Below are 13,278 nucleotides of genomic sequence, written 5' to 3' on the forward strand. Positions count from 1 at the left end.
TTGAAATCTCCTTAGCCCCGCCTTTGGATTTTGGATTCTGACTGGGTGTGGCATTTTCTGAAAGACCTTTTGTGTCTTAGTGGCTACAGACATTATACAAGACCGCCTTCCTGTCATGTCTTCTACAATGATTCGTAGGCTTTGAATTTGTATACGCCTCCTTCTTGATGTCCTGGCTTCTTAGGGGTGTATCCATTTGGTAGCCTCATAGGTCATTCGTTGATACTCCTTTTGGGCTGTCTTATGACCAACACTCATGGCTTTTGATTCGTCGATACTAGAGGCCTATCTTTGGAAAGGTGGAGCTTAGATTTTCACACGATCCACCTTTGAAACAAGGAAGCCTTGAATTTCCCTTGGTTATATTAAACAGAAGGCTCTTGAAAAGGTCCACCTTACATTAATTCTCCGACGCTTGAAGTGTCACAAATGTCGGGCGTGCCAGAGAATCACTTAATCATCGGAGATGAGGCGTAATGGGTTGGATTCCAATTTCTCGAAGATGCCTGGGAGATGCAGACCAGATGCCTGTGGGCTAACGCCTAATCGCTTTGGGTCGAGTCCGAGAAAACGATACCTTCGTAAAATTAATTATTTTCATTCTCTTATCCCTCTTTCTTTTCTTATTATCCGTTTCGTGCCTTTTTCTTAAGTATTATTAAGTTATTGCCTTTGGAATAACAACACTGTGCCACACTATTACATATATATATATATATATATATATATATATATATATATATATATATATATATATGTATACATGAACCCAAACACCATGCGTAATGTACGTCCAGTACACACTCGAAATATATATATGTATACATAAACCCAAAACATCATGCGTAATGTACGTCCTGTACACATTCGAAATATATATATATATATATATATAATAATAATATATATATATACATACATACATACATACATACATACATACATACATAAAACCAAAACATCATGTGTAATGTACGTCCTGTACACATTAGAAATCTATATGTATACATAAACCCAGAACATCATAACATGTAGCTAATAGAACATGTAAGACATACAGGTTCAGCTCTGCAATACTCTGATGGGCCCAAATCTTCATTGGTTACGGGATTTACAGCCACATTACTAAAAAGAAAACATACCTGTTATCCTTGACCATCAATGCCTCTGTTTTTGCAGTTATACGATTAAGATCAGCCTTTAAAATCATTAGACATGCCATCACAGCCATTTGCAAATTTCCGTGAGGTGTTGGAGAATGCCTTCAGAAATATTCTATTTTCATTTCACAAATTATATGATGGTCAAACTGTAGAAATAAGTTGGATTCCCGTTTTTGTATGCATTAAGGAAGTGAAGAAACTGATTAAGCAACAAAAGTTGCAACTACTATGAAAATGTCCACATAGTTACCCCTATTAGTGATTATATAGCATCTCTAAAACGCATTATAATCAATGAATGGTAGATAGTGTGGAATAGTGAACCTAACTCTAGTAAAGTCAAATAGATCAAGCCTGATAGAGGGGTGCTGAAGCCATCATATTAAGACGAATGACATACACAAGTAATTTTGACTTGTCATTGATGAGTAGCCCACATGATCTAATTCTTCTATGATAGGGATGTCAAGTAACACTAACTGTTAAACATTTTTCTTTTGTTGGTATTGCCATCATTTCAGTTGAATAAATAGAACTCAACTTTTATTATTAATAAAGGACCAACCCTATGAGAGCTAAATTAATATATCAAAATAAAATATTTGCTAATAATAATGTCCTGATTGTCTTAAAAACGATTAGCAGTGCGCCTTAGACTAAAGGTTACGCAGATCCACCTTGAGTTTGTTAAATGAAAGTCAGCCATTTGTTCTCTCCCTTTGCCTGGGATATTATTGTTCCCTCTTACCGGGGATATCATCAAGTCAGAACACCTGAAGAATATGGGAGACACCTTTTTATGGGCAATATTGGTTTTTCACGAAAAAGAAAAAATATGCTCAGGAATTAACTTTTTCATGATTCTTAATAAGTCGAATGAAAGGAGTACCTATTTGTTTAAAAAAAAAAAAAAAAGCCTCCCATATCCTCACTAGAGAGAAAGACGGGGAACCACATAAATCAGACCTGGCCAAAATATTGACGAGATATACTCTTTTATGTCCAAGGAAAATTCAGACCTATTGTGAAGGAGCTAACTGAAAACTTGAAAGGAAAGTATTGCTGAATGGGGGACGCACTAAATTTGACTCCAAATTATTTTCACTGCATGGTTTGTCATTAGGGTAATCCCTTTTAGTCCATTATATCTTGAGGGTTATTGCTTATATAAAAGTTCCCTTCCTTACTAGGTTTTATAGATCTGTGGCATTATATATCTTGAGGTTTTCTCTTGCAGTTGGTGTTACTAATAAACATGGTGGTGAGCCAATAATGTTTTTGAATATGGATTTTAAAGATATGGCACAGAAAATATCTTTTCCTGTAACAACGATTCCCCATTTCCCACTTGAAAGGAAATCTCTCTTAAGTCTAAGGTGGTAAATGTCCCGCTTTGTAGCGATAAATGCCACACTGCTTCCAGCCAAAGTGTGGTCAGTCCATTAAACTCATTACTCCTCTGTTAACATAAACAGACTGACTGGTAATCTAATACTACTGAAATGCTTAGGTTTACTGGTAAGGAAAAAGATACTTCTGTAAGGTTTCTATACAATGAAAATTTTATTAAAATAGTATAGTAGACTACATTCGTAAGTTTATCTTTATACATTTTGCAACTTCCTGTTAGTTACTTTTGGCACCAATCCAAAGGTACAATATCATAAACATGAAGCTAAGCAATGACTACACATGATATTTAATAGGGAATCCTTATTTACCATGGAGAGCGCTTTGATCGTTTCAGTTGCCTTTACACAGGGTTATGTTACATACTGTGTTTATGTTATTCCTGCTATATACCATATACCACTCATTGTGCCATAGTGCAATCTTACTATAAAAATATATCCTCACTCCCTCAGTCACTTAGCTGATACTCAGGTGTTACTGTTTACTTTCAAGGTAGTATTACTTGGGAGCATCAAAGTCTAGAAGAGTCTTTGCACATGTGTGTTGACTAAGGCATCAACCCATCGTCCATCTGAAATTTCAGCCTTCAGGAAATCAAAGACGAGATCATGAAACTTATGTGGATACCTCTATCAATGTGAAGAACAAAGTAAGTACCCACTAATATACAATGTTAGTTGGTAATTTTAAAGATATTTGTAATTTTACACAATCTAGGTACCTAGATATCTGTGTCCAAGTAAAACGAAATTAACTGAGACCCTTAAGCTGAGTAAAAGCAACGAAACAAAGTCATAATCATAAAATCAATAAAAAAAAAAACAAGATCATAAGCATTCATTTAGCCATGTAAGCAAAACAAATGACAAACATCAAATCTGATAGCAGAATGCTATAGTCTTAAAGAATCTTTTAGCTATCATAACTTTTACTTTTATAAAATTATGGCATTGTGAGTTTTAGTTTGTTAGGGAAGAGTTTTACCATTTGTATTTAACAGATGATAAACACGTATTCTCAACTTATGTAATCTAAGTTTCCTTGTAGACCTCACAATTCTTTTCTGCAGGCAAAAGATATCCCTAATCACTAGCAAGCCATCTAGATGCACTAGTTTAAGACATTCATACATATTATATATGGCTGCTAAATTTTTACCGTATGCATATAAAGGTGTCTACTAATACCGAAAGAGCCCTTTCAATGTTGAGGCGAGTAGTAATCGCTGTTATTCATTTTGTGTATACTCATTTTCATAAATTTTTAATTCATACCTTAAGAGGCAGTCTGTCTTTTCATGGTAAAGCAGTATTTTCTTTTTTTTTACGCTAATAGTTTAACATCCAGGGCCCTCAAGTCATGTATCTCTCTTTTTGTCAATCTGCCTGTAAATCTGTCTATCTCGTAAGGTTAAAGATTTTTACCATTGGCCTTATCTTAAGAACTATAAAAGATAGAGACTTCTCATCTGGTACGAGTACATACTTCACAAATAAGAGGCTAATATGAAGGCCACGGAGATTGCTAAATTGCCACTTTCAGGGGCAGTGGCTTTCACAAACACATCTTGTTCGTCTTTTGTGCAGACATTTGGTAGCCTATTCCAATGGTCTTTCGATTCAAATAGCATGATATGACAGAGCTTAGTACTGTATGCTGAGAATTTGGTTCACATTTAGCATACATATTTGGCATCCTACGACCTGATATTATTGTGGGTTCTGCGATCTACTCAGTACTTTACACAACCGTATATTTAGATATACATCATACTGAGAATTACTCTTGTTGTACTTCTTTTTTTGGGAAGTTGTCTTCTACCGTGCTTTAGCAATCTAAATGCTTCATCGTTATTCAAGATATTCTTTTGTGGTTCCAGTCTTTCACGAACCCTATTGCATTTAGAATTTTCAGTAATATTGGTCACTTCTGAATGAAAGAAGTTTGTAATAATTGACATTACTATAGCTCAAATATAGTAAATCATATAATTATGAAGTATTGTTATGAATTAGTTTATCCTGGTAGTGCAAACAACTAACTCTCTTTAGATGATAATTTTGTTTCTTATTAATATTAAAAAATTCTTCTGTATTTGTTAGTTTTCCATAAATCTAAAGTTGGTATTTAATTTGTATATTTTTTCTTGTTTTCTTTTACAATACAACCTAAAAAAACAAACTTTTGAGATTTACAGGATTTGACTACAAAATTATGTTTAATGCGCAAAATTAAAAACATATAAACGGCAAAGTCGAGAGTGTATTGAACAGAGAGTTTGAGATTTTACGTCTCATTTTCAGTGTTTTCAACACTGAAGAGGTGATATGATCTTTTGAAACTCTGTGAAATATACGCTCTTCTAATTCGTGGTATTGCATATTCAATCCCGGTCAATATAGAGCTTCTAACATGTAAGGTGTGATTTCGAACCGCATTTCCTGATAAGTACAGAGTACTTTCACTCTCGACCGTGTGCCAGGACTGGCTTTCCTCCGGCAGCTCTTATAGTTCGTGGAGCCACGATGGAAGATATTTCCCGACCCTGAACCTGTAAGAGATGATAGGACATAAAATGTTAAATACCGATAAACGATGGGTAGATGTCTCGGCTTTTTAATGAATTACAAATTATTTATTATTATCTTATTATCTTTATCTTTATATTGAGGAAAAACCTATTGAGACAGCACTACGAGTCAAGCATATTAACTTGGTTAGGCGAGGAGTGGAAGGGTAGAATATTGGTGAACAATTCGTAGGTTTTGGGATCTGGAGCCACCCTTGTTAGGCTGGAAAAGATACACAGGATTTTGGATCATCGGGAAGGGAAAATATTTCATTTATAATGGAAGTGTGTCACTTAAATTTCCAACTTTGTTTCATGCCACACAAAATAAACCCCCATTTTATCTAAAGAGTGTGGTTTAAATTATGTTATTATGATTATTTCCGATTAAAACTAGTGTGATTTATACTGTTTTGTGCACAAGTATCTAGGAAGAATCTCAATCTGGAGAGAGAGAGGGAGAGAGATAAGATTCGGCTACACTTAAAGCTCATGCAGAAAAAAAGCTCACACAAGGCATGAAGTTGCATGCCTTATGTGTACAGTATACAATACTCTAATAAAATGTTCATTCAAAAACCTTTTACATATGGATATATGGTTATACGGCATAGCGTGTTTTAGTGTTGCAACATGAAATAAGCGTAGTGCCATAGGTACACAGTACACATTGGCACATTGTATGTGTACGATTCACTTACGTACTTGAAGGCAACTAGTTTATTATAATTATATTTATACGAGTTCACGATGACAGGGTGAGATGTATGGGATTTATTTGCTTTATAGTTTGGAGTATGAAAATGGTTCCGAATTATTCTAAAGGTTTGGTAAATGTATAGGAGTTTGAGTTTATATTTGTGATGAATTCATCACTTGTAAAAACATCTAGGATAGTTAGGGAAGGCTGAGTTATCAAGGTTTTCCCTTGTGTGGGCGTGTGTAGGAACCTTAGTGTGGATCGACGATTAGCATGTCTTCTATGTCGATAGGAAAATGATTTCCATGAAAAGATCTGTTCATCATTCTTACCATGAAAAGTTGTGTTTTTTATAAACCTAGTTAAAATAACCAGGAACAGAATTCCATTCAGTCCTTTTCGTCCCTTTATAATGTTTTTGTAATAACCATTGTGCTTCATTGAAATACAATCTAAGAATAAAATATCAAGATCTGTCACCAACTAACTTGGTGGAGGTAGTTGATGATTAATGTATGCAGTCGTTTCCTTAGTCCTTTCAGTCGGGCATCAGTCGTCCCTCTGACCAGGAGATGAGTTCCTCTACGAGCCAGGTTAACCAATTCCTGTCCAGTACGTCTGCTTCCCATAGCATCACCTCGCGTAGGATGGAAATGTTCTACCTGTTGGATGACGCAGACATCAGAGTGATGGGCAAACAGTAGATAAAATGAATTGATTTAGTATCAAACTGATGTCTGAAGAACAATTGCCATCAACATTAAAAATATGGAGCTAGGGAAATTTTGAAACATTTACCATTTAAACATTTTCTTAATTAAAGATTCCTATACAATTATCTTAACATAACCACACACATATGTATATGATGTTAAAAGAACGTATGTTTCATAAGAAAAATTTGGCTGCCAAGATTATTAAGATTTGTCAAGATACGTAAAAGAAGGGATGTCTTTGACCTTGGACTACAATTTACGTAAAGGTAACAATTGTTTTCACAGAAGGGTTTGAAGACTTAGACCTACTTGGATGAGAACTATGAGATGGGAAGCTGGAGATGAGTGGAGATATGCAGAAATGAAAGCACAGGAAAGACACAAGTGGCGGAATTTCACAGAGGCTCTTTGCGTTGTACGGCATCGGAGGCGATGATGATGTAAGGCTAGTCAGAGAAATAAGCAGAGTAGCGTCTTGGAAGCTCTGAACTCGACAAAGCTAAGTGATTCCTACCCACATACGTCATTTAGATTAGAGATGATGGATGAAGGAAGGGCAATTCAAAACTGGAGCAAGAAACTGGAAGACTGATAACAGGAAACAAGAAATAGGAGATCTGGTCCACTTGAGACATTTTTGCCAGAGAAGAGGGAAAGTGAAAGTGAGAAAACAGGACGATGAGGAACTTTTAGGAAATGTTTTAGAAGTTGAGAAAGGAGCAAAGGATGTACTGTCAACAACAGCAAATGTAGAGGAATATACAAAAATATCAAATTAGTTAACACTGAAAAGTAAAGCTACAAGTGCGAATTCTGAGCCTTGTGCTTAAATGAAGTCTTGTTGGTCAGCTCCGTAGCATAGGTACTGTGTTACATCTGAGATGTATCCATGAAAATAATGATAATACAAGAATTACATAAAGCATTTCAAATTCCTTGTGGGAGTTTCTTCAGGGTATATCACTAACAAAAACCTGAAACACCAGTAATTAACATCATGTACAAGTACATGTTTCATCTTTTGATTTATGCGTTTATGCGTTATAGGTTTCAAATTCTTGTTACCGTTGCCGCAAGTGCCTTGAGTTGGTTCAGTCTCACTTGAACAGTTGCATCCTGTTGAAGTGCCGTTGCTAAAGCCGCCAGGTCTCTGACTGGGCGTGTCTCTGGTGTCTCCACTTCAACTTCTCCCCTTGTCTCGCCGCCAACCTCCCAAACTTGTGCCCGAGACACCTGGAAGACAAGCAAAGGCTGGTGTTAGAAAAAGGGCGAATGGAAATTAAAGATGTGATTTCCTAACTCTAATAATGGTCTTTTACATGTGTAATATCCACAGTTGCTGTGTGTTTAGAGATTTAATGACACAATATCATCAACATTTTCCTTTTGCTAATTACTCCACACAAAACTGGATAATGGGAATGCAGTTATAAATAAATTCATTCAACAACTCAGTCATTTGTAGAGGTACCTCTTCCAAGAAGCGAGTAATGGCAGCATTTCTTCTTCTGGCTGATTGTAGTGATCTGTGAGCTTCCAGAGATCTGAGGAGCTCCGTCTCTTTATCCAAGAGAGCGACCAAAGCTCTCCGGCGTGCTTTCCCTGACAGAGTGGCGTTGATCTGAGAAACTTGCTTTTTCCTCCAGTTCTCCAGTCGGGAATATAGTTCCGCCATTGGAACAGCTCCCCGCCACCCCTAGGTGCAAGACAAGCAGCTGTTATTGTATGTTTCTTTAAAAACGTAAGAAGATACGAATCATGCTTTTCTAAAGTTCTGCATAGTTAATTACGACCTTAGTTTTGTTAATGAGTTTTTAAATGTTTAATACTCATTACACTAGTTTAGTTCCTGGATTCAATTTTGCTTGAATAATCATTGTTTTTGTGCTTGTATGCAAATATGTGAAATAAAAATCCTTGAGAGACTATGATATTGATAGGTGTCTTGTGTTTGGTACTCATATTTCCAGAATAACTTTAAAATGATAACTTACCAGAACTTAGATTCTTTACTTTATTCCATTACTTTTATAAATGGAATAGGGAGATCTGGTGATTCTGGATCACAGCATACTTTTACATAAGAAAGAGTATAGCAGAGTTTAGAGTTGATAATATTAAATATTGCTTTGATAGCAGTTTAGTATTTATCAAGTTAAAATTATCCCGAGACCATGATTTCCTTAAAGGGTAGGGTAGTGCCATCAGCGCACTTGATGCGGCGCACTGTGGGCATCACTTAAGGTTTTTTGCAAAGCCCCTTCGTCCCCGAGCTGCAACCCCTTCCATTACTTTTTGTAATTCCGTTCATATTCTCTTTCTTCCATCTTACTTTCCACCCTCTCCTAATAATTGTTTCATTGTGCAACTGCTTTGAGGTTTTCCTTCTGTTACACTTTTCAAACCTCCTTACTTTGAATTTCCCTTTCAGCGCCGAATGACCTCATTGGTCCCGGCGTTTCGCATTTAGCATAAATTTTATATTCCATTCCATTCACTCATAGCAAAGCAGAATACACCTTTTGAGACGACCAATCCTGACAGACAAAATGAAACAGATGCTCCTAAGACATCAAATTACCGCACTCTATCTTAACTTTCAGATACACAGTGAAGATGAATTAGTACAGATAAACGACTTTCTAGTTTCTGTTGCTGACTAGATAACTTACATTCAGCAGTTGGATAGATACAGTAGCTTTCGTTATTGGACTGATAACCCACTCTTGGTATTAGGTAGAGTGGCTATCTTCAACTGTTTGTTAGGTAACCTACCTTCAGTTATAGAGAGCTTACCTACCTTTGATGCCAGCTTTCTTATAATGAACAGGTAACTTAGCCTATGTTACTAGATAATTTACCTTTTGTTGTTGACTAGTACTGTGCTCAGTAAACTGCGGAGAGGAAGAAGAGGTCAAGGAAGACACATCATTCCCATTGCTAGGATTTAGTGGCATTTGTAGTCTTTCCTAAAGCAAATGAAAAGGAAAATCAGTCAAGACAAACCATTCACAAGTGAAACATTTATTTTATAAGTTTATCTTATTTAGTAATTGACTCCCGGGTAATTCCTCATGTAGTCTGGTAAAAAAAAATCCTGATTTGCGATTCGGAAATAGCTTTTAAATTAACAAGGCTTTGCAGGTAACATCGACAAGTTAGACAGATAGATACGGAACACCGTCAAAATGCTACAGCATTGAGAAAACGTGAAGCTCTTTTTGGTGTTGAATTAATAAAAATGAAACATTCAGAAAATTATTGTTTGAGAAAGTACTTACCCTCCTTAACTGTTTGACCTGACGACGAGCTAACCACCCCCGGGCCAGCCTTTGCAAGAGCAAAATCTGAGGACAAAAGGATTCAGGTATAACTTTCACATGAGAGTTTTTCACAATCAGCGTGTGATGATATTTCTCCTGAGAATGCTTTGGGTAGCAATATAATTATGTACATGATTTTTTGTAAAGCAAAAAATTCTCAACCTAATTAAGAATACAAATGCATTGAGATCATACCTGAAATTAAATTTTCATTTGATTAGAGCATCGGTGACTATGTTCAAAGGAAACTCACTTAAAGCCACTTGACTCAGAAAATCATGCTAGAAGACAGTGGCGTTCCGCGGGGGGTGGGGGGGGCCTGTTTAAAATCGCCCCCCGGCCCCCAAAGTGAGAGGGCCCGGCCCAAAATGCGAAATTTAACCATTGCTGCTATGACAGGACAAGTTAAATCCTGTGGCCCCAAAATGGTCAAGGGACCCCATTTATATTTGGACCCGAAAGTTTGGGGCCCACTAAAGGGCCCCAATTTTCAATTTTGTGAGTAAAAAATGTAACAAAAATGTTATGTAATAAAAATAGGGCTCTCCAGGGGCCTCCTCCAATTCGTAGAGCCCATTATAGACCTTCTCATACGGATCGGAGGAAGCTGGTAACGTTGATTGGGGTTAAGGGCAAGGCCGATTTAGACAATTGATTACTGCTTATAGGGGTCCTAATTACCCTCTGAGTGCCCCCATAATGACCCCATTTGCCAAGATAATACACATTCAAATGATTCAGTGAATCTGGCCTTCTACTTAACCCATGGATCCAGTTGCCCCATTGAAGGGTGCTTGACCCAGCCCTGAGTAATGGGATTTGGGCAAGAGGTGTCTGTGTCATGTGTGAAAGACGGAGAGAATTATCAATAATATAGCTAAGTCTGAAATTTGCATTTACAAGTGCCTTTAAAATGATCCTACAATTGCTCATATTCTAAAAGTTTCCCCCAAGGGGGCCTTACAACGGACCCCCGCCCCCCACCCCCCATCCCGCCCACGCTGCTTTGGCTCGCTTCGCTCTCCTCCCCCCCATAAGAAGGGCCCCAAATCGGACTGCGGCCCCCGGCCCAAATTGTCTAGGAACGCCCCTGCTAGAAGGGCTGTTATCTGAGATAACTGATCTCTTGCATAGCTGAAAAGGCCAACATCACCGCCCCAAAATGTAGCAATTTATGATTTGGGAAAAAATTTACTTTTGTGATCCGAATTGCTCCTTCAAGCATTGTTCATTTTTGCTAGGTTGGCTCAGCAGAAGTGACTGGCCATTACTGTCCCTCTTTCAAATCATCACACTGAAACCTTTGGCATGAACATCTAGGCAAAATCTGCGGAGACCAGTAGTTGTCAGGGCCTATGAAGTCACCCTGTAGATTGAATCAACCCGTAACAATGGCCCAAATAACCCCCAGGCCAACTGAAGACTGGGGTTCCAAGAGCTTCTAGGACAGATTTGGAATTCGTCTCTGGTCGCCAAACATGCTCCCAATGGCGGTTTTTTCTTTGAGTGGGAGTTCCATTATGACTCGAAAGTGTTTCACATTTCTCCCGAGCAAGAAAGACTTACAGGTTGTACACATTACCCACGGAAGACATGGAAGTAGCTGCGACACAAGATACTCTCATTCTGTAGTGCAACTGACGTTTTACTGAAGACTACGTAAATGCATGCGGGATACTAGATATAGCTGGCCAAACAAAAATCCCGGAAATACTAATAAGTACATAGTATCAACGACACTGGTAACTGATTTTTTTTCTGTCTGGCGAATACTACAGATACCACCTTCCTATAAGTTGAGGCAGTGATAATCATAAACATCATGGGCAGAATTAGCCAAGGGTAATCATTCTTAGGAATAAACTTTTGTTACAGTAGCCTATGGATTATATGTCGAAATGCTGACTTGTTCATCTAGAGCAAACGCAAAAGACCATTAGAACTAGATGAATTCCCTGGTCCCAGGATCTGGCCATATGACCAAATGTCATTCATTCATTCATTCATTCAGATCATTCAGTTGCTGAGAAAGTTTGCCCTGGAAAGGACTATAATGTGAGATCATTAAAAACAGGTTTTAAAGAATAGTAGTATGGAGAAATGCGGAAGAAAATAATTACAAAAACACATAATTAAGTATAGATGTACATCACTTGAAAAATGTCAAAAAATTAATGCAGAGAAATAGGGAGGATACATCATTTGTTAAACTTAGATTATCAGCATCTGAAAAAAGTGCCGAAAAATGTATTCAACTGGCTTTTTTAGGCTTTTAGGTGTCTTGCGTTCAACATTCTACTTGCAGGTCACCAGTTTGGTTTTCGCGAGGCAAGATGCACTGGAAACTATCTTTTCTTGTTCAGTGACATCTGCTTATTTTCGTGAGAATTTTAGGAACCTTCTGTTATAACCATTATCAAAGGAATTTTGGAAGAATATGATATAAGATCTGTTGACCCAACAACCTCCTGCTTATGAGTCTAATCACCATCTAGCTTTTTAGCTAATCAGTTTTTACTGCATTTATTTTGTATGATGACGCAACTTTTCCCTTCCCCCAATTCTGATTGGCGTTATTCAGTTCACAGGGCAAATGGGGCTCCAGTCTTTAGACAAAATATTTTTTTCTGGGTAAAGATTTTAGGAAATATCTTAGTGCGGCAAACATATACTAGAAGAATCGATCCTGTACTTCAAATACCTATTTTGTTGCAAGAAATAGTTAATTAAAGATTCTGCTGCATGGTTTCATTATGTCAGGTGCTCATTTACAGACGCTTGCCCTGGATCCCTCAAGTCAGGCAACAGGCTTGTTTCTGGTGTTCATGTGGGTTCTGATTTATCATGCTGTTGGTGAACATGTAAATTGTGCCTTACTTCTGTTAGTATTTTCGTCTTTAAGTCAATTCATAGCACAAATTGTTACCTACCTATCGAAAGCATTAGGCTTCTATAATCCTCAAATTTAAACCTTTTGTTGAGCTCAATTTCCCACTACGAACAGCTTCGGAATGATTTTTTTTCTTGGCTTATAACGCTCACCTTTTAAGTGACAACCTTGCGTTCGTCATTGATTTTCATCTTAAATTATTCTTCCCTTTAATTTTCTCATCTATTAGGTCCCTATGTTATTCATCCTGTTAAACATCATAGGATAATTGTGTTACGGTAGTCATTTTCAAAGTCAAGTTTCAATATGGAAATGACTTCGATGTGGCCATTGGCAGAATCCCTGGTAATCAGAAAGTTGTAAGTACGAGAACCTCACCCTGTTAAGGTCATATCTGAAGCTTGATGAATATTCCATTGGCGTAATGATGATGGCGTCGGGCGAAAGAACCATTGGGTGCAGGTACGTCGTTTGTGTGGAAGCATTTCGATTTGTTTGAGTACT

At 37.3% G+C, this 13,278-nt stretch overlaps 1 protein-coding gene across 1 annotated transcript in view; it reads right to left on the reverse strand.

The window, feature by feature from the left end:
* Positions 1–2,747: 2,747 nt before the first annotated feature.
* The window catches only part of LOC135222798 (IQ and ubiquitin-like domain-containing protein), a 34,590-nt gene continuing 24,059 nt past the window's right edge, over positions 2,748–13,278 (reverse strand). Inside the window, exons 5-11 of the mRNA XM_064261088.1 lie at positions 13,153–13,278; positions 9,843–9,908; positions 9,423–9,530; positions 8,033–8,257; positions 7,627–7,794; positions 6,334–6,507; positions 2,748–5,127 (exon numbers count right to left, since the gene is read on the reverse strand). The exon at positions 13,153–13,278 is cut by the window's right edge and continues 44 nt beyond it. Coding sequence (XP_064117158.1) covers positions 5,038–5,127; positions 6,334–6,507; positions 7,627–7,794; positions 8,033–8,257; positions 9,423–9,530; positions 9,843–9,908; positions 13,153–13,278 — 957 coding nt within the window. The 3' untranslated portion in view covers positions 2,748–5,037. The remainder of the gene's footprint in view (positions 5,128–6,333; positions 6,508–7,626; positions 7,795–8,032; positions 8,258–9,422; positions 9,531–9,842; positions 9,909–13,152) is intronic.

This window comes from Macrobrachium nipponense, chromosome 8 (assembly GCF_015104395.2).
Source record: "Macrobrachium nipponense isolate FS-2020 chromosome 8, ASM1510439v2, whole genome shotgun sequence".
In the NCBI taxonomy this organism is placed as follows: Eukaryota; Metazoa; Arthropoda; class Malacostraca; order Decapoda; family Palaemonidae; genus Macrobrachium; species Macrobrachium nipponense.